Here is a 21,099-nt window from a genome sequence, read left to right as displayed (position 1 = left end):
GGTAATGTAACAACAACTTTTTTTTGTCTGCTTTCCTATTTTCACGTCCACTGTCCAGTCCCCCATCATGTATTTGAATTATCGCAGTACTGCGCTTGATCATCTAGGGGCTCAGATTTGGTTGAGTCACCTCATCAGAGGTAGACCACCGTGAGATTAATCAGCTGATCATCTCCTGATTTCCTCATCGCCCTGTCGAAGGTCAAAAGTAACCTCTACTAGATGATAAAGTTTTGGAAGGGCTGATTTCACCTATATCATTTTTCTGATAAACTTATCATGTTAGTTTCAGGCTGTGATCTTGTCTGATATCAATAATTATCGTCATTCCTTTGCCCGCTTCCTCTCAACTGACCCGTGACGCCATCTCCCATCCGGCTCTTGCAATGTTGTTCCGGAAAGATGGCGCCGCTGTGTGCCTCAGGCGATTTTTCTGGAAAATTATCTGCCGTAGTATGTACCGCCATCTACCGGTAGTTTGGAATACCGGTGCTGTGTAACCTGCCGTCAGAGTTTGCTACGGATTGTGCTGCCACCTGCCGGTAGGAACGTATGCAGGTGGCGCTACCATCCACTTTCGGGCCACACGGCCACATGCTAGTGAAGTGAAGTCCATGCCTTCAGTGGTTTTGCCTTCTGCAGCACCAAACAACCAGCTCTGAGCTCAGTATCGTGACTCATTTATGTGTATCGCTAATTGCTTCTCCCGGCCTGCACATGCGAGCCGTGTGTTACTGTGGGCTGTGCATGGATAACGGGCTATGCCTGTGCGACGTGCTTTCTAGCACGTGTGAAGTATCTGATGACATTACCGCTTGCCCCCAGACGTGGCAGTGCGGCGGCGTGGTGGAGACTCTGCCCTGCTCCCGGGTCGGCCACATATTCCGCGACTTCCATCCGTACTCGTTCCCGTTCAGCGGTAACCCTCTGGCGGCCAACATGGCCCGTATCGCCGCGGTTTGGATGGACGAGTATAGCCGCTACTTCTACCTGCACTACCGACATACAGAGGTTGGTGACGGTGGCTTGTGTATGTGTGTAGGGGGGGAGGGGGTAGCGTAATTGGTGTCGGGAGTTGATAAAGGAACACACAGTGAAAACGTGATGCTTAAATCCAACTGAACAATGTTATTCTAACCGCTAACTGAATCGGCAGCCCTTGTAGCTGGTTAACTGCTGGGAAACATGGGTATCTTTTGTAACCAATGTAATATTACGAGCTTTTTTCAAGTTTAGATCTGTAGTCTCGACGCCTCTTCCATTCGCGACTTATCGTCAATATGCTAACGCTGCCGCCCTGCGCCGTCAGATGCCCGAGGCCGGTGACGTCACGGCCCGTCGGGAGCTCCGGGAGCAGCTGCAGTGTCACTCCTTCCGCTGGTACCTGGATAACGTCTACCCCAACAAGATGCGGCTGGATGAGGACGTACTGGCGAGCGGCCAGGTGCGCTCGGCCCTGCGGCCGGACCTCTGTATCGACACGCTGGTGATCGACCGACAGATCTTCCTCGGGCTGAACTCGTGCACCCAGCCGGTCGTCTCGGGACAGGTGAGCCCCGGCCGGTGGTAATGGGATAGGTATGATGCCGGCGCCAGTGGTGGCACCAAGGGGATGTCGGCAGGTGGTAAGGCATATGATATCCTCCGTTTGATATGTGTGGACTGAAGTTATCGCGTTGAATGAAGGTAAGCTTGTTGTAGAATGCATCTCCAACAGGTATGCTTCAATAAGTTCATAAAAATTGGCGGCCTTTCCTATAACTGAGAACCGAAAGGGGACCCTATCAGAGCGATTTCTATTCCATCATAAGGTGCATGATGATTTGCTAATGTCAGTTGTTTAAATCTTCCTATTATAGCCAGCCAATCACAATCGGGGCTTTATTTTAGCTCCAATCCCCCAGTACCTGGGGATTGGACTTGGAGTAAGAATAAGTCTGTTGTTGCCCTAGTACCTGACACTTAACTGTTGTTTCCCCAGTACTTGACACTAGCTCTGTCGTTGGCCCCATCACCTGACGTTCAATGATTACTATTTCCCCAGTACCTGACTCTCAGTAAGCGGGGCGAGCTGCGTCGCGAGGACAACTGCGCCTATGCCGGCGGCGCCGGGCCCCACGCCGGCACCGTGATGGCTCCGATGGCCCCGTGTACGATCAAAGGGTCGGAGCAGCAGCAGTGGATCTACGACGGGCAGGTCAGTGCTGGGTCGGTCTGCTTGGGTGGCTGCGGAGGCGGCATCGTATCAGCCGCTTCGCGGTCCTGACGCGGTTATAGGTATTGCATCAGCCGAATCGCGGCTCTTAATGTCTAGCTCACCATCAGCAGTCTGGCTCTCACGTTATAGCTCAACAGTTACATCCCGATCCCGACTCTTACTCTACATAACGGCTTAAGCCCGACTTTCGCTGTACTCAGCTGTACCAGCCGTGTCATTGCTCAGTGTAACAGCCGCAGCCTAACCCCACCCAACAGAACAGCCGGTGCTGCAAGCTGGCTCAGTCTAACAGCTGAATAGCCCGACAATTATCTGAACTTATTTTGACCGGTCGTTGACTGTCGAATGTAAGATATTGACCTCACAATATATTCCACTTCCGCTGTTCATCACAGGCTGGCTATTGAACAATGAACATTGCCTTTTTTGGCCTTTTAGAAGCAGCTGACGCGCTGACGTATGAGCTACACAGATGCTATGTGGTGTGTGGCTGCAGTCAGTCCAGATGTGTTGAGTCACAGGCGGCTGCTCATTTGGTCCCCATTCTAACAGCTGGCTATGGGGAGACATGTGTGATTGACGGTACATTGTGCTGTATGGTTTGTATGCTACGCCAGCTCGTACCTATGTTAAAAGTTCATCTGGAACGTAATTCCAAGGTTTTGAGAAAAAAAACATTTTGCGAAACCCTAAGATATTTTTTTCTCAATACTATGATCATCCAAAAACCATGTGATGTAAAAGACATTTCGATCGTTGCTTTCATGTATCTCATGTGTTTACTAAATACTCTCCAAAAGAATGTAGATTGGCGTCTTTCAAGCTATAATTCGGCCCCCTAAGTTGTTTGTTAGGATACTGATAGTGCTGGTAAATGGTAACTTATACCATATCGCATGATGCCCTACAAGTGAAGTGATGCGATAGCACCAGGGACGTCCGCACTCATGATAGTGCAACACTCGTATTGTGTCATTCTTACGATTGACTCCGCTCTCTGTTTTCTCTAACGGCCTCTGTTCCCAGCCGTCTTGTGCCCGCCGCCCTGCGGCCTTTGTTCCCACTCGATCGATCGCGCTCACCGGGTCCTCAGAACACACTCTCTCACAGACAGCTTTGACAGCGTGACACACAAACAGGCCACCTTCCGATGGACGCGCGGCCGCGGTTCGGCGCGGTCCCGTGGCGTGGTGGTGGGAGGACCCAACTCGGTCTCAGTCACCCTAGCTGCCACAGCAACTGGGCGGTAACCGGCGACCTGCCAAATATGTGGCTGTTGACCAGTGACCATGGCGTGGTGGTCTTTTTGTCTTTTTTTTTCTGGCGCGTATGACAAAAACGAGAAATTGGTGTTGGTGATTTCAAGGTGCTAGGTACTTAATGCTTAGGAGGTAATTAGGAGTGATATGTTTTTTGAGCGTTTATAAATGATAACTGCTGTTGTAGTTTAAACAATCATTGAAAACATGTTCACCAGCTGCGTTGCGTGACTTTTTCCATTCGATGATATTTGCTAGAGAAACACATCTGAGTAAAGGGTATCTAGAGCCGCTCGTTGTGTGCATATTTCGTAGTCAAAACGCCGTAACAAAACGTGATGTTTATGCATTTTATATCAATATGAAGCAACACAACACCCAACTCTCCAAACTGCTCACCTAGCTCACAGACAAATTATTGCTCGCTGATGTTAAGTGACAAGGCTTGTAGATCTATGATCGCAGCTGATCGCCGATAACAGAAATCGCTCACTGAACAAGTTCGAACATTCTGACATGGATAAAACAGCTTGCATTCTAGCATTTCCGCCCTGTTGTTTTCTACAGTAGCGCTCGCAATGTAAGGGAAATAACGAAGCTTCCTTCTCTCGTAAATTGTAAGAGATAATGGCAGACATATGTTCTGCCAGAACACTATGCCACATGCCATCACACTTAAGTAAAAACACACTCACGACGCTCAACAGAAGACCCATCCCATTTGTTCATGGCAGAGTAAAACTGGTTTTGGTTAATACTGAGCCCCTACTGGTCACCCACACCGACAGATATGTTAGGTGGCTCACGGCCTTCGGTTACGTCCGTACTGGCTAAAACACTTCAGAGACGACTCGACAGAGACTTCTGTTCCACCGGCAACATTCGGGCCGATAACAGAAGTGCTCGAGTTCCCCCCCCCCCCCCTCTGGCCTCCAATGCCCCCGCTTCCCTCGTGGCTATCTTCCTCCCGTAGCGTCTCTTGCCGCCGCCGACCGCCGCCTGCCGCCTCCGTCGTCCCCTCCGGCCACCAAACCTTTCTCTCGCCACCGAACTTTACACGTAGCGACGCCGGTGGCGACGCTGGACAGACAGCTATAGAGAGCCTCTTTCTGCTGTGACCTGCCGTCATCGTTGAGTTTCTTCCTCACGTTGCGTCGGTGACTGGCGTGAGTGGCGTCGGCTGGTCGTCGTCAGGCTCCTGAAGGAACGAAGTCACCAGTAACATGATGCCGAAGCCGGCCAGGATAGCCAGCAGCTTCAGCAGTCCGCCGCCCGGCTTGGCTCGCTCTCCCTGGATGATCTCGAAGAATACCACGTAGAGGATAGTTCCGGCGGCCAGCGATTGAAGTATGTCTGTGGCAAAAGCCTGTGTGTCCACGTCATCGCCTTCGCTCGAGATGACGAGAATGCCGATCAGAATACCGATAGGTGCCGCCGCCACGAATATGGTCAGAGAGACGATTGCGGAGCGGAGACGACGCTGGGTGGCCGCCAGCTGCTCGCCCAAGCAGAAGGCGATGATGGCCTTGTGGGTGGCGATGGCGGCCGTCAGCAGCCACACGCTGGGCTCGGAGGGCTCCAGGCCGATGGCCACGCCCTCGAACACAGAGTGCACCGACAGCGCGGCCGTCACGATCAGGACGCGGAACGAGGCCAGCCCGGTCGGACCGCCGCCCGCCGCCGCGACCAGGCTGTGGCTGTGACCGTGCCCTCCGTTCGCCTCTGCGCTGCTCGAGGACGGCACGGTACCGTACCCCGCCCTGGCCGCCGCGCCGGCCGCCTCAGCTGCCTTGTCGGTACCCCGCCGCGGCTGTAGTATCGGCGACCTGTCCCCGTCCCCGTCCTCATCTCTCTGAGGCGACAGCAGCATCGCCACCTCCTCCACGGCGTAGATGGAGAACATGCCAGCGCAGAGAAGCACCTCGGCTAGCGGGAAGTCGCCGCCGCGCCCGCCGGCCTCCAGACTCTCTCGAATCTCAGGCAGCATGTGCGTTAGTACCGTGGCCAACAGGACGCCGCCGCCCAGACACTGTAGGCAGGAGATGGCCAGCCGGGCGGCACGGCTGCGCCCGGTACCCTGTCGCAGCCACGGCCGCAGCGGGAACGGCAGCAGACCCAACAGAAGCGAGGTGGAGAACAGTATGGCCAGCGCGCCCAGCTTGGCTGCTAGGACAGTCATGGTCGGCTGTCGGCTGCCGCCGGAACGGTCGGCTGCTCAGGTCACCTTTGTGGGTCACTGGCCGCTGGTGCTGGGAGCTGGATGGGCTGAATCTGGACGGCTGAGCGAGCTGTGCTGAGCGGAGACGATCTATGAAGAGCTGAGATGAGTTTTGATGAGCGATATGGTTCGTGGTTTCTTGATAACCGCCGGCCGTCTTGAATAAACACCGAGTCTGGAACCACGGGTGACACTCCGCTGTGCCGTGTGCACTCGCTCGCACTGCGCTCGACTGTGCCGTGTGCACCCGCTGGAGCCGCTGTCCGCCTCCGCGCCCGCCCGGCCAGAGGCGCGTCCAGGCTCGGCCGGCGGGCGGGCGGCCGTGCAGTGGCGCAGTCAGCGCCATCCTGCGGGGAGGAGTGGAGAAAAACAAACATGTGAAATCGGGCGTTTCAGTTTCGCCGATTTAATACTCACGGCTTGTTATTTCTGTCTGCCGTATCAACCTCCTGCAAAATCTTCCCTGTATCCGCCTTAGTCACTCGTAGTCCTCGTGGTCGCGATAACATCGGACCGGGGAGTCGCCGGGTAGGCAAGATAGGCAGCGGCGCGGCGGCGAGACGCGGCACCGATCCGTCAGCCGCCCGGCCGGAGTTTGGGCGGTCATTGGCGGTTTTTGTTGGTCTGCCGAGCTCAGAGTGCGTTCCACCCGGCGCGTGGCACTCAGTACGCGTTGGGACTGTGTGGATCTGCTGCTGTTTGAGGGTAACCAGAGAGGTTATTGTCCGTAAGTCATCTGATGACGGGTCGCCGGGTCGGCACACCGCCCGTTCTAAAGTCCGCCAGACGGGGGAGCGGCCAGCCGTGCCCAATGTTTGCGTTTGAGAACAACAGGTGACGTCACTGGACTCTGAGACCACTGCCGTATGCTGTGACCTGAGCTGCGTTGTGCACAGTGTCAATTCCGTTATCGACACAAATAAGACTGTCCATGACGCGTGTTGTTGCCTGAACCTATCGTGTCATGTGACGAGAGCTCAATCATTTAGGTACACCGAATTTCCACACCATTTTCATCTAACAGTATTTCCATAATTCGGAGCCGTTCCGGCGGCGATAATACATAGTGCCGCCGCCCCGACCGTCTCTGAGGCAGCGTACCGCCAATGTTTGGTGGGGTCGGGTTGTGCCGGTTGACCTTGAGCGGACAGCGACCGACGGCCGGGACATGGAGACGGGTCGGGGAGGGGGAGGGGTCGTTGAGGACTGCCAGGGTCCTCAGTGACGTCTGTGATAACTATGGGGTGGTTAACCCCTTGCTCGAACCGCTTATTGAAGGGTTAAGTCGCGTAAGCAGAGAGGGTCTCAGGAAAATTTGGTTCGCAAACCTCAGAGAGACGAGATCTGAATATCGTACCTATTAGTTACTTTTTATACTCTTCTTTGTTTTGGTTCAAGGTCCTAAGAAAAAGGCTCTTGTTATGCCCAAACGGAAGACTTCATGCTATTGGAAAGGAGCATCGTCAGGTTCTATCGCATGACTTTGTGTCCGGTGCAAACAGGTCGTTTTGCAGCCGGTACCAAGCTGCATAATATGGTCTTACTTACGTAAAGAGACTGTCAGTATGCCAAAGGACCTCGAGGCTCGAAGTTCGAACTATGGGCGTATATGGCGTGACTCGCTGTAACAACTGATGACTGCAATAAGGAAAGTGAGGGGGGCTAAATTTAACTCAGCCAATACGCTTCAAGCTAATGAATAGCTTTCATTTTGATGTAACACTTACCTGTTTGCAGTATAAGTTTTGTATTCGTTGTCGATAACTCGCCTCTCATCCTCACATACCTATGCATGTTATGTGGTGTCACTTCACGGCTCACGCACCTTGTTTATTTTTGCGTTAAGCGCAATGAATTTTTTGTCAATAACTCGCCTCTCACCCTCACATACCTATAATATCTTAAGTTCTGTGGCCTCACTCACTTCGTTTATTTTTGCATTGACCGCAACGCTTTTACCGAAACCCGTTAGGATAGCCCGTTACTACCATCCTGTCCGCATTGCTACGTCGACTCCCGTCTCAGGACTCCCGCTCCAATGTCTTTCCATCCAACATTCGCTTCTCCACCCCTACCCCCGCCATGTGCCGTCACTAACCCTTCGTACCCTCCCCGTGTTGCTGGGGTCCTGTCCCCGTCTCCGTGGCTTTACGTAATGAACCGGTCCGGTGGCCTGCAAGCTTCTTACGTAATGTGATGGCTGATGGTGCCACCGGCAGCAGTCTGATGCTCATGCTCGGCATTCAGGTGCCTACGGCGGGTAACTCGCAGTTCTGCAACCATTACTCGCGCCCAACGCTCAGTCTTGCTGCCGCTGAAACTGTTATTGGTTCTGTTTAGTGTTTGCGTTCCCAAGATAGGCTATTTTGGGGTTGATTTTTTTTTTTGTTGTCTCTCTGGATAGAGTTTGTGTTTTAACATATTATCGAGACTGGTTGGCGGCATTTTCGTTTTGTCTTATTTCCACTCGGTTGCACTGTGCTATTGACCGTCCGAGCGCTTTCTTTGGGTTTTATTCGAGCCGCTGCTTCGATGTGTCCCGAAGGGCAGTTAGACAGATCCCCAAAAATAAATCAAACTATTGACGAGCAAAGGTGGGTCTGCTTGCTAGCCCTCCACACGCTGTCGATATTTGAAACACTTTCGTGCCTGCTACGCCTTGGAATGTCTGGCAGGTTTTACTGTTCTCGCTTCTTCATTTGATTGTTGTGAAGGTGTGTAAAAACCTATGCACTGCGTCTGTATCTGTGTGCATCTGATGAATATCGTGCATTGTCAATCTTCGAGTATGCATGTATCTCTCCCCGACTCCGATGGCTTGTCATCTATGCCGGCCCCGCGCCTCTGACCGTCTCCCTCGCCGTGTCTCTGCCGGCAGACTGCTCATCTGCGCCACATGGCCACCGGCCTGTGTCTGAACAGCTCCGGGGTGGAGGCCATGCACCTTCTCTACCTGGCCACCTGTACGGCCGACGTCGGACAGCGGTTCACCTTTGAGAACGGACAGCTGTAGACGAGCGGTGTGCCGCCGGACGGACCAGTAGCTACAGAGGTGGGAACGACATGGATGGAGGTAGTCCGTGGTCTGTCCGTGAGACGTGTGGTCTTTGGTCCTTGTGGGTCCTTGTGGTCAGAGGTCCGCGTAGATCCCAGGTCCATGGGTTCCTTTCTCCATGGTCCTTGGACCAAGCGGTTAATTACCAGGGTACTCCCGGGTCTGTTTGGTCCAGGTCCATGTTGTCCTTGGCTCATGCGATCGTTGATCCGTGTGGTCTAGCTAGATCCATGCGACCAGCGGCTAACGTGGCCCATGGTTCTCGTGAGTCCTTGGGCCCAATGCCCCCACCCGTTGATGAATGTGGACCGCAGTGCCTTCCCCGCTCCTACGGAGTATTCAGCTCCCATGGGATGCACTCTAAATCAAAACGCAACCAGTCAAACGGTGGCATATCTTTAGGGAGCTGTGCCGATGAGTAGATGCGGATTTTACTAGCTTGATAACGCTCATTCCAGCGCATTTATTTATTTATATCGGTTCCAAATGGCAATACTTCAGACTGCTACGCCTTGAGAAGAGTTGTTGTTTCGTTTTACTCAGTTGGCAGTCAAATACGGTACAGAAGGCCGTCTTTTGTATCTGTGCGCACTATATATTGTATTTACATTTAAGAGCGATCCACATACAAAGTGCGTGGCGATTACTGCTCATATAGGAAGAAGAATATTTGGTTTCGTCAAGTTGTTGACGACTTTGTTCCTTACGCTTGCGAAACAGCTTCTGGGTAAGCGATGTGACCTTTAATCTCATTGGCAAAGATCTGAAGCTTTCTTTTTTCGCACACTGCAAATAAGTCACAAAAATGTGGGCTTGTACTTTGTTCATACGAGATTCCCTTTTGTTACAAGCTTTATTTATCAGCAGTGGTATATCTAGGCTTTGTTTGAGATGGGTACAATGAGTCACCGCTCAATCAGAAAACATGCTCGATGTTTTCTTACCAAACGCAAGTGCCTTACCTTGGCGTGTTACCGAATTCCTATTCCTGAAAGGGACGCAATATGTGAGTCATATCACAGATCAGCAAGCCTTGCTTTGAGTGTTTAACAGGCCCACAGTTTGCATTTAGAAACACTATGGCTAGTTCTAAACAAGTGTGAGTGTGAAGTGTCCTTGTTGTGCCCTTGCCGTCTAGCTCACTTTCTGGGATCAAGAGCTGCCGTTTCCAATGGCTGCTGCCGTTTCCAATGGCTGTGTTGGAGCAGATATCCTGGGAATTGATATCGCATTTCCATGATGAAAAACACGCTGTGCGCCGCATCTATCCACCGTCAAACGGTCAGATGTAAGATCAGATCGCGCACACTAGACTGTGTTGTGGTGTTTGTTTTCCTCAATGGGTGCTGTGCTATCTGTTTGTGGTGGGGGTGCTGAATTAATAACTCACTTTTTACTGCCCAAGCAAATAATTTGCATTTGAACGGACAGAAACCACAGTAAATCAATATTCATACGGATAGCTTCTACTGGCGTCGTTGTTGTGGTTTGCGATTATCTTCATGTGTGTGCGTTTGTATTTTCCTGGCGTAGTGCCCAGTTTGGATGTGATATATTCAAGCTGCGACCTCCACTGCCTCTGCTGAGGGCCGTGGTGCCTTGGCGTTATCCCCTGCCGCGATATATCTGTGTTAGTAAATTATTATTTATTGCTAGACGCATTTGTGTGAGACTATGCGTGCCCAAACAGGGTTTTCGGCGGATTCGCCGGGCGGCTAGCCAGCCGTGATCATACTTTGGGAGAGTGTGGGTCGTTTTGGTGAGGACCAGGGCAAAAAGAATTTTGTCCTGGCTTAAGGTGGTAGATGGTACCTTTTTTGTTACTTTGTGGTCTACTGTGATTGCATTTGGATTTGTTTTGTAACTATCATGTCAATAAACGCGCATCAGCGTACTTTTTCGTTTTAATTTACTACCTCTATTTTTGATGTGAGTACACGCATGGAAGGTGTGCATGTCGCGCTTACGATGGTGTCGGACGACCGACAGTTTACACGTCTGCCTTCCGCCAACTGATCGTGCGACCAGTACCTAGATATGATGGCCCGATACGGGCAACTCAGGGTTATGAGTGATTCCCAGCTTGCCCACGCTTGGTCTCAGTTAGTACAGATAAATCCTTACTCAATCGACTTTTCTGACAGTTTAGATACAAGGTTTGGTGATATCCATTTCCCACCGAGCAATTACCACAGCGACTGTCACTCGAGACCCGTGTATGACCGCCCGCAGTGACTGTATGACACTTAAATGCCAACTGACCCGCGAGTCGCGGTAATGACCAATTTCAGGGCTCAAGGGGTCTTTTGAAGCATTTGTCACTTGGAATTGGTCCTTGAACGCTTGAGGTATGATTTAACACACATTCTGAGATGGCTGTCGCTGAGGCTGGGGCTTTTAGCGGGATGGTGAAACTGAAGTGTCTTGATGATCCCCAGCCTATGTTGGGTGGGCCCTGGAGAACTAGAGCTTGCAGGTCTGTGGAGTAGATGGCGCTTCTGTGTGACAGTTGAGATTCGTCTCAGCGCTGTCGAGGGCGAGAATCGACGTGGGATAAAATGGGATGGGATGGGATTATTGACAAATGCCACTTAGCTATCGTTCTTATGGGCACGGCTGGGAATTGTCCCTGTTACTTAAGGCCTTGTTGCACCGAAAGGACCCATGGGAGCATCATGATATGGAAATGCCGTCCTGACTTCTAATCTGTATAGGCATGTAGGCTCCGAATAACTCGAGAGGGCCATTGGCCGAGGCCGTTAGCCCGTTACGATGCTAATTGCTAGCTTATTCTAACTGAAGATATGTACCTATCTAAGCTTGTTTGGAAGTCAAACTTCGCAATATCCGTTAGAAAAAGAAACGCCAGGGGCAGTGCCAGATGGGAAAAATGCGTTTGGTCATATTCAGTAAGCGTCGTCTATTCCTTGCTATTGAAGCTTGAATCTGCTAGTCATTTGCCCACCGATCCAATAACTATAAGGTCCAATAAGGTGACTTGACATTTGAAGTAAATTATGTCGGTATGTCTACTGGAAATGTGCTGGCGGTTCACCTATTCTTGTTACATTTGACATGTGCCTCTGGCTAGAATCTCGACGTTTTTGCATTTTTGCCACTCGTTTGGATTTGAGAGCTTGGTGTAGTGCATTTTGCCATGGTTTTGATTTCGTTGAAAGAATGTCATTTCAGTGTAGGAGTGCGAATCATTCGACCAGAAGCTTCATCGAAATTACATGTTTTCATGCTCCGAAGTTTGCATTCTTGCTCTGCTGCTTCCTTTTACAGTCGCGCTCTTTTCTCCTACAGACTGGAAACCCCTTCCGAGTGTCCCAATATCCTTGTCATGAGGCTCTCTGGTCGGACCATTTCGCTCGAGTCAGCGCGACCGGGGTCAAGAGGTCATGACCCTCTCGGTTCGCTCGTAACCGGGCGGCTTATTGATCAGCTCGGAGACAGAGAGGAATGGGAGACGGTCACGCTGGAATGTGCACCTCCTGTGGAGACTGAACTTCCTGGGAAAGGTCGGAGCACGGTTAAATTGGTGGACTTGGTGGCATGGGCTGGCCCAGGCTTCGGCAAGTGCTGTGGATGTGTTGAACCGGAAGGGTCCTCAGGATATTGGTTAGGTTTGATGCTTAGATTCGGAAGTCACCCTGTTTGCGTTAACCGAAATTCCATCGTGTTAGGTCAATTGAGAAGGTCACTTGGGCAGCCGCATTACTCTGGGGTCGGACTAATAAACGGGACGAGTTGTCTGTCAGTGGGTCAGCTCAAGATTACTGGCCGGCTGTTGGAAGTCTGTTACCGACTGTCGAACTCAGACCGGATCTAGGGGGGACGGGGGGGGGGGGGGGGCGCCGTCACAACATGGTACTGCTCTGTCGAGTTTTGGGAATATGTCTGAGCGGAACCAGTCTCGATTCCATGTCTGAGGACTGTGGGGTCAAGGTCAGTATTCAAAAGAAACGGTGTAAAAGTAATGTCCAGGGTTACCACATCTTGGCGACTGACATGGAACGCACTAAGGGCAATTCTGTCGTCTAGGTATGACACCGCCCTCGGGGCTCGGAGTTATTACATTACTGTGCCCACCAGCTTCCATAGGCACTTTTTCAGATAATTTGCAATTTCAGTGCGGAATGGCGCTGAGCGCTCTGGTATATTTTTTATCAAAACTGAGTTTGCAAATTTTGAAGGAACTCTTTGACAGAAGCTCAAAACGAGAAGTGGCTGCCGGCTGGAAACTTCAAGAATTTTTAAGTTCCCTAATCACCTGACCTCTTGCAGCATAAACTGGATGTTTGTATGCTTGGTTACGGTAAAAAGGGGCAGCCTAGCGAGAGGATATAACGAGCACTCGCATTTGCAGTCTTATCCTCTTTTAGGTTATTCCCAAGTAGTTGGAGGGTACTTATTTTTATCCTGAGCATCGGTCATATGTGTGTGCCGTGTCGTGCCAGCAAATCAGCAGCCAGCAGAAACCAGACTCTGTAACCAGGAGGCAATCAGTCCTGGAAGCCGAAGGTCAACCAGTCTGAGTAGCCAGGAGACAAGCAGTCTCGTTTACCACTGGTAGCCAGTCTCACTGACCAGCACGTACTGGCTATCATTACCGCTCTCCCAGTGCCAGCAGCCATTACCTACCAATATCTAAGCTCGGCAACCCTTTCAGTGCCAGTACACCACTACCTGGTACAGAGCTCTCTCCCTTTTCTCTCCCCGGGGAGCGGCCCAGATGAGGGGTCGATGGGCGGCGTCAAGACGCGTTGAAAGGCGCCCGTTTCCGGCGCCGGCAGCGGCGTGCCATTGATTCGGCGATCAATGGCGGCCGCCGGGGAGCCGACCGACAAATCATCGGCCGCCCGCCGCCGGTTAGCGCCGCCGCGGCCACGGTGGGAGCTGGGAAGGCTGTCAGGGGGACTGGGATGGCCAGTTGGCGTCGCGCGCACACCTGTACACCGAGAGCAGGGTGGGAGGGGCGCCCCGGTGAGCGAGCGCGTCTCTGACGGCTCCTACACGGCCGGCTGTCAGTGATGGAGTGGTAGGAACGTCCCTGAAGCTGCACGCCACTGTGCTGTGTCGTGTACGGCTCGACAGCAGTGTCATATGCATGCATACCACATTAGATATCATGTTGAAATGTGTTCGTCTGATGCCTTTGGCATAGCAGTCAGGTAGTGACACGGCATAAGGCTGCGGGTGTTTGACTCTGTTTTCCACCCACCCACCATGCCATGATATGGACCTGTATGGACGCCGGGATGTCATTTATGCCTTAACAGGTCGGCCGAGCCATTTCCTCGAACGTTCAGAGTTGCTTCCTGTGGGACGTCGAGCAAGTTTGGCCAGTCTCAAAGTACAGTTAATTATGTCAAAGTCTGAGTTGTCTTCGGCAAAGTCGGCGGCGAAGGGACAGGTAATCCTGGCTGAGCACGCCGCGTCTGGTGCGCCAGATATCTCAAAGTCCTGGTTTTCGTCGCGGTCTCTGCTTCTTGACCTTCAGCGGTGGTCTGTTCTCGCCCTCCGTGAGATGCCGTGGACACAGCGAGCTCTCCACGTATAGTGGTTTCAGACGTGACCCGAGTTAGACGGGCCCGGCGCCGGTGACTGAGATCGGGGTCAGGAGTCGGCGGTGAGCGGGGTTCGGTGGTGGCCAGTGGCACTCTGACGACGCCCGCTGCACTGCGCTGGAAATCAGGAAGTCCCGGCGGGTCAGCTAGCTGTTATTGGTCATCATGGTGAAATGTGTCGAAATGCTTCCGTTAAAGGGACTATCCCACCTTCTAAAATGTTGTTAAAACCAGTTAAATTGTGCCCGACTTTATAGATTGGATGACCAGGAACACGGTTCTGGCATTTATTTTTCATTAAACATCTTAGGCTTCCCATATTCCACACACAAACTTTCAAATATGTGACGTCACAGCCCAAAATTACCTCCTTCCCCAGGCCACATTACTGTCATAAAGCTGATTCTTTTTACTCTGTAGGCACCACAACAAAGTTCAGACCAAGTTTTAAGCGATTTTTCAACGAACAAATCCATTTAAATCAGAATGACTAAACGAGGTGACGTCACACTAACGGTCGCTCCATGTTGAAGATAGAGCCTTGTACAAGGCCCATTTTCAAATGAAGGGAACGAATTTCTTCAACACCAAGAGGCCGCGGGGGTTGCAACCTAGATAGATAGTGGTTTCTGAACCTCGCCGCAAACTTGGCTATCTCAACTCACCCCATGTTAAAGGTGGGATAGTCCCTTTAAACGTTGTTTTATGTAGGCATTTACAGGGTGTCCACGTCAAAAGTGTACCCAGACTTTTCTCCATATTTTATCTTAAAAACATCACACTCACAAACAATTGCCCTCGTTTGAGAGCCAAGGCAATGGCAAAACATTTGCTATGCTTTTCAACTGTGCTCGGCACACTGCTGACCAGCGCGTGCCGTCTAGAGCAACTGCTCTATATGAGCCCCTTTGCGTCGGGCCACCGCCGGCAGACTAGGTGGGTGGTGGCCTGGTCAACCATGTGGGAAGGAAGGCGACGGATCTCGTCGCTGATGGCGTCTTTCAGCTCCTGGGTCGACCCTGGATTGCCGGCGTACACACAGTCCTTGAGAAAGCCCCGCAAGAAGAAGTCTATAGAGGGCTGAGGTCGGGCGAGTGGGGAGCCCATTCCACCGTGCTTGTGGCGGTCAGGAAAGTGCTCCTCCAGGAATTCCAGCGACCGTTTGGCGGTGTGAGGCGGCGCCCCGTCCTGTTGAATTCATTCTTGATGGCGACAGATCCCGCGTCTCCGCTTCAGCTCTCGCCAGAATGGTTCCAGTGCCACCGAGACGTAACGTTCTAGCGTTACGGTGTTGTGTTTGTCGCTCCCCTGTCGTCTTCGAAAAAGAAGGGGCCGATAATGCCCCCTCCATGCCTCATTGCCACCCAAACCATTACTTTCTTGCTGTGCAGAGGCATGGTCTGAACTTTTTCTAGGCGGTGGGATCCCCAGTGCACGGGGCATTGTGGGATTTCACATGTCACGGTCCGTCTGCCGGCGGTGGCCCGAAGCAAAGGGGCTCATATAGAGCAGTTGCTCTAGACGGCACGCTCTGGTCAGCAGAGTGCCGAGCACAGTTGAAAAGCATAGCAATTAGCAAATGTTTTGCCATTGCCTAGACTCTCAAACGAGGGCAATTGTTTGTGAGTGTGATGTTTTTAAGATAAAATACGGAGAAAAGTCTGGGTACACTTTTGACGTGGACACCCTGTATAAATTCCCTTGTTAAAAACAATTTTATGTTAACGATTTTTACACCTGAACGTTTAGCCATTTGTTATGCACAGCTTATGATTATTTTAACTTCATAACGTGCCCTATATTGGGCTAGCATTGCCGGATTTGAAAATGCATCTCACTGTACGATTTTATAATCTCATTCTGAACTCTGAAGCATCAGCCAAACAATAAACATTTTGACCAGACATGTGCATGGATCCGAGAAAATGGATCTGGACTCTGATCCCATGGATCCTGATCTCGGATCCAACGGGACCATAGCTCCAGCTCTGTAATTTATCGAGAGATCCGTAGGGAGCACAGATCCGAGTCTCATTTTTTTGCTTGAGGTCCAGTGAGATCATAGATCCTCACTTATTTTTTTTTTTTGTCAACACATGTATATCCCCAACTATAGCACTTGTTTCAACTCACAGACATACTGTTTTAGTGATTTTATGTGATCGCACGTCATAATCCATAGTTTTGTGGCACGGCACTTATTGGCATAGAAACCCCATAAAACATGGTTTCAAATGTGGTGCATGGTGGGATCCACTCAGATCATAGATCCACTTCTTAATTTATCGTCAGATCATGAGATCATAGATCCAAGATGTATTTTACACGCCGGATCCGGTGGAATCATAGATCCCAGCCTATGCTTTGCTTCGAGATCCACTGAGATCATAGATCCATCACTCGGATCCATGCACATGTCTGATTTTGACCATCATATATGTTTGCAAACGCAGCGCGTTTCAGGACTATACCAAAATGCAACTGCGTTTCGTGTGTGCGAAGCAGTACTAATTAAGTTGGCGGTGTTTAATTTCCTGGTGTTAACGAGTAAGGAAGTAATGAATGGTCGTCTGCAAACAGAACCAACGTCGGATTTGTGACATTGTTCATATAAGTACCAAAACTGTTGGGTTAAAGGAATTCTGTAAGCCCTCTATGATATAATGCCAGCCCAGCGGGAGCTATTCTTATATTTATTTGAAACAGCAATTTTTGTGTTGCGTGCTGCCATTAGACCTGACAAAAAAAAGATAAATAAAATGCGAAATTTGGCCCAATTGATTTTACGTAAAAGCTAGACATGAACCATGAAAAACTGCAGAGCTTTCTGCAATGTATGTGCATCCAATATTACTTTACTGATTTGCTTTACTAATGCACCTACTTGCATTTATATTTTTGATCGGGTATTTGTGCTTCTTCATGGGTGCGATTGGTTTCGACTGGATTTTCATGCATACAATTTTCTGAAGTCGTGGCTACTTACAGCTATTCTGAACCTTTCACCGATTTAGACTAAGATTAAAAGGAAATTCAGTTAGCAGAAATTCACTCAGGAAATTCAGTTTGCTGGCATAGACGGTGGACCCATGTAATTTCCTAGCAGGGACCATTAAAACAATATGAACTATGTAACTTTGCGGAATCTGCCAGGCTACGACCTTCAAACGACGAAATCCAGGCCACTGTCGCCGCCTGAGCTGCACTGAAACTGGCTAACCGGAAATTCTGTGGCATTACTTCCTGGAGACTCCTGAACAATTTTCCCCAACATCAACATATATAAAACTGTCAAGAAGCTCGGGCAAATAGCACGTAACTCCATATGAATGTTCCAGTCATGGTAGACCATAGAGAAGTTATTTCTCGCCATGAATTGTCTCTAGGGGCAATATATTATCCGATAGCTGAGCCTGGGTACTCATATCTGCTGCCCGGGGCTGGCCAGAGTCCAGAGATCGAAGGACTTTAGCCGCCTTAAGCAATGTGCATTATGGACGCTGTCTAGATAGTTATGTAAGCAGAAAATAGTATTGTCCAGTTGAATGCTTTATGATGTGACCCAACCAGCAGCACTATTTTAAACTTTGTTGTGACCGGGCAGGACAAAGCTATGTGTAGCCTGTAGGTAATGCCGAAAAGCTGGGCTGATTTCTGCATTTATATTTCGAAAACCCATTGATTTTCGGCGAAGATTTTAGGCCGTTTTGAGCCGACTTCTTTAAGTTGAAGGCTGCTATTGACATAGTGTCGGCCGTGGAATGACCGGCTGCTTCTCGAGTTCTCGAATTGCTGAGCAAGAATAAACGAAACTTATTTCATGCTATTCGAATCACGATAAAGGGTCGATATGGACAAAGTTCAAAACAGCATTTAAAACATTTGAAGGACACCTGTTTTGAAGCTCGAACCTATCGAATGTGAAAGAAAACAGAACACTACACCTTTTAGGCGCAATTTCAAAAAGTTCAAGGCCAAATTCAAAAAGTTTAAGTTCGAAATGCACGTGAACGTTTTGAATCTGGCCTTTAACTTTTTGAAATTGCGCCTAAAATGCTGTAGATGCAATTATTAATCTTTCCAAGCCATCCTCCTAACATCAGTACAGGAAAGGCACTAAAATGATGCGTGCTAGGAGCAGACCCTTCGCTCTCTGTGTTCGAACTCAAGTAATGGTACTTATGACTAGATAAGTGAAACTTTTTTAAATATAAAGGTACTGTATTATAGAAAGCCTTCGCAAACGCGTTTCGATTATATCATCTTCAGTGCTAGCTTCCCATAATACAAAAAGAAAATGGTACAAAAGTTCACAACACATCGCAAATACACACGCTGCAATTTTTTCCTCACAATATCACGGGTAGAATGTTTTTATATACTTCTGGAATGCAAGACCGCAAATCGCCCCTCCTAAGGTGTAAAAGCCCCCCTTATGGTTCGTACATGGCACACTTTGAATTAATGCCGACTCAAGAATTTTTCTGTGCGATCTCTTCAGACTTTATTTCAGGCTTTCTCTTCAGGCTTTCTCTTTCTCTTCAGGCTTTATCCCACTTAGGTAGTTGACCCTCTGTTTCGGCATGTAACGTAATTGAGTTAGACAAATTATGATTTATCAAATCACGCTTGTGTTCAGTTACTCTGGTTTTAAGCCCTCTGTAAGTTTCACCGATATATACTTTTGGGCAGCCCCCACAAGGAATTTGGTAGACTACGCTGTTCGCCCTTCGCTGTCCTTCAGTTCCTCCCTTAATCATGTCACCTATTTTTGTTCCAGATTTTTCTATCAGCCTAACACCTGCTTGATTTAACCCTTTTGCTAAGGATTGCACTTGTTCAGAGTGTGGCACAACAATGACTCGTTTGCTTTTCTGTTGTCTTTCTTCATTTTGGTTCCTTGTATTTGCTTGTTCTTTCTTCTTTCTTATGCGTTTGGCACTGTTCTTGCATCTAATGAGAAAAGCTCTTGAAAGCTTAGACTTGAGAAAAGCTTAGACGTTAAGATTATCAGGGAAGATGTTAGTGTAAAGTTTGCGGTCTATAGAAAGCCAACAAGTAAGGAGGATTATATTCATTTTTATTCTGCACATAGCATGAGAACAAAGTCAGGGGTCGTCATTGGCTTTTTCCTGCGCGCATACCGTATTTGCAGCGAAGAGTACATCGCAGATGAGATCAAACACATTTTCGAGGTATTTGAACGGCTCAAATACCCAAGAGCTTTTCTCATTAGATGCAAGAACAGTGCCAAACGCATAAGAAAGAAGAAAGAACAAGCAAATACAAGGAACCAAAATGAAGAAAGACAACAGAAAAGCAAACGAGTCATTGTTGTGCCACACTCTGAACAAGTGCAATCCTTAGCAAAAGGGTTAAATCAAGCAGGTGTTAGGCTGATAGAAAAATCTGGAACAAAAATAGGTGACATGATTAAGGGAGGAACTGAAGGACAGCGAAGGGCGAACAGCGTAGTCTACCAAATTCCTTGTGGGGGCTGCCCAAAAGTATATATCGGTGAAACTTACAGAGGGCTTAAAACCAGAGTAACTGAACACAAGCGTGATTTGATAAATCATAATTTGTCTAACTCAATTACGTTACATGCCGAAACAGAGGGTCACCTACCTAAGTGGGATAAAGCCAGTGCGGTGAAATCAGGTCTGAAGAGATCGCACAGAAAAATTCTTGAGTCGGCATTAATTCAAAGTGTGCCATGTACGAACCATAAGGGGGGCTTTTACACCTTAGGAGGGGCGATTTGCGGTCTTGCATTCCAGAAGTATATAAAAACATTCTACCCGTGATACTGTGAGGAAAAAATTGCAGCGTGTGTATTTGCGATGTGTTGTGAACTTTTGTACCATTTTCTTTTTGTATTATGGGAAGCTAGCACTGAAGATGATATAATCGAAACGCGTTTGCGAAGGCTTTCTATAATACAGTACCTTTATATTTAAAAAAGTTTCACTTATCTAGTCATAATTGTCACAATGAACGTTCAATGGTACTTATATGCTAATTGCGACTAATGCAGCTGTGCAGCTGTTTATAGCTTTGGGCGCCACTCTACTCCCGGCACCGCTCCACCGGACGTTACATTCGTTCCATGTTGAGAGGGAACGCCGGGTCGGTATGATGAATGAGACGACACTTTTGTTACGAGACTGATGGTGATAAAGTGGCCCATTGAGGAGAAGCACTGCTGCTGCCGCCGCCATAGCGACCAGAAGTGGACCAGACCGCCCCGCCCCTCCCTTCCCGTCACAGCGTTTTGTGGGGGCGGAGTCAGAGAGCGATGTGATAACACAGAGCTCTGATGTTTTCCTAGGCTGCACATTTGCTTGGTTTTGTTTTTCTTCAAACTACACCTGTCCGTGCTTCTATCCTCAGGATACTGAAATCCTTCTCCTCCACGCCACAATCCCCTTCCGGGCTGGACAGGCAACTTTATCTCATGCGGGCTGCTCCCTTGGAGCGGCACCGCTGCTCCCGAGGGAGCGCACCCCGTAGCCGGGTGCAGTGAGTGCCTTGGGGCTGGGTGGCCTGTCCTCTGGACGGGCTCAGCCCCGGCGACTCACTAGGGTGCCTACCCAGACCAATGTCTCCCCCTAAATCCTATCATCCTTCCGGCTCTGCAATGGTCTTGTCGACCGAAAGGGCCTAACCCAACAAAATGAAATGAAATGAAAAATCTTCAAACTATGTTCACACTGGTGGAAATTTGGACCCAGGTCGGTTCAAATGCATGGACGTGATGTCATACTGCGCATCAA

At 49.6% G+C, this 21,099-nt stretch overlaps 1 protein-coding gene across 2 annotated transcripts in view; it reads left to right on the top strand.

The window, feature by feature from the left end:
• The window catches only part of LOC122364442 (probable N-acetylgalactosaminyltransferase 9), a 35,056-nt gene extending 24,412 nt beyond the window's left edge, over positions 1-10,644 (top strand). The window contains exons 7-11 of one of the 2 annotated variants that reach the window (XR_006253550.1): positions 826-1,011; positions 1,310-1,549; positions 2,045-2,197; positions 8,574-9,345; positions 9,405-10,644. Coding sequence is in view for 1 of the 2 variants with exons in the window: in XM_043334803.1 (XP_043190738.1) it covers positions 826-1,011; positions 1,310-1,549; positions 2,045-2,197; positions 8,574-8,708 (714 nt within the window). In the remaining variant the exon portion in view is untranslated. Of the gene's footprint in view, positions 1-825; positions 1,012-1,309; positions 1,550-2,044; positions 2,198-8,573 lie in introns of both variants that reach the window. The other variant, XM_043334803.1, reaches the window with a different exon arrangement.
• The last annotated feature ends 10,455 nt before the right edge of the window (positions 10,645-21,099 follow it).

Source organism: Amphibalanus amphitrite, unplaced genomic scaffold (assembly GCF_019059575.1).
Source record: "Amphibalanus amphitrite isolate SeventyFive unplaced genomic scaffold, NRLGWU_Aamphi_draft 000677F_arrow, whole genome shotgun sequence".
Classification (NCBI taxonomy): domain Eukaryota; kingdom Metazoa; phylum Arthropoda; class Thecostraca; order Balanomorpha; family Balanidae; genus Amphibalanus; species Amphibalanus amphitrite.
This window is presented reverse-complemented; position numbering and strand designations above follow the sequence as displayed.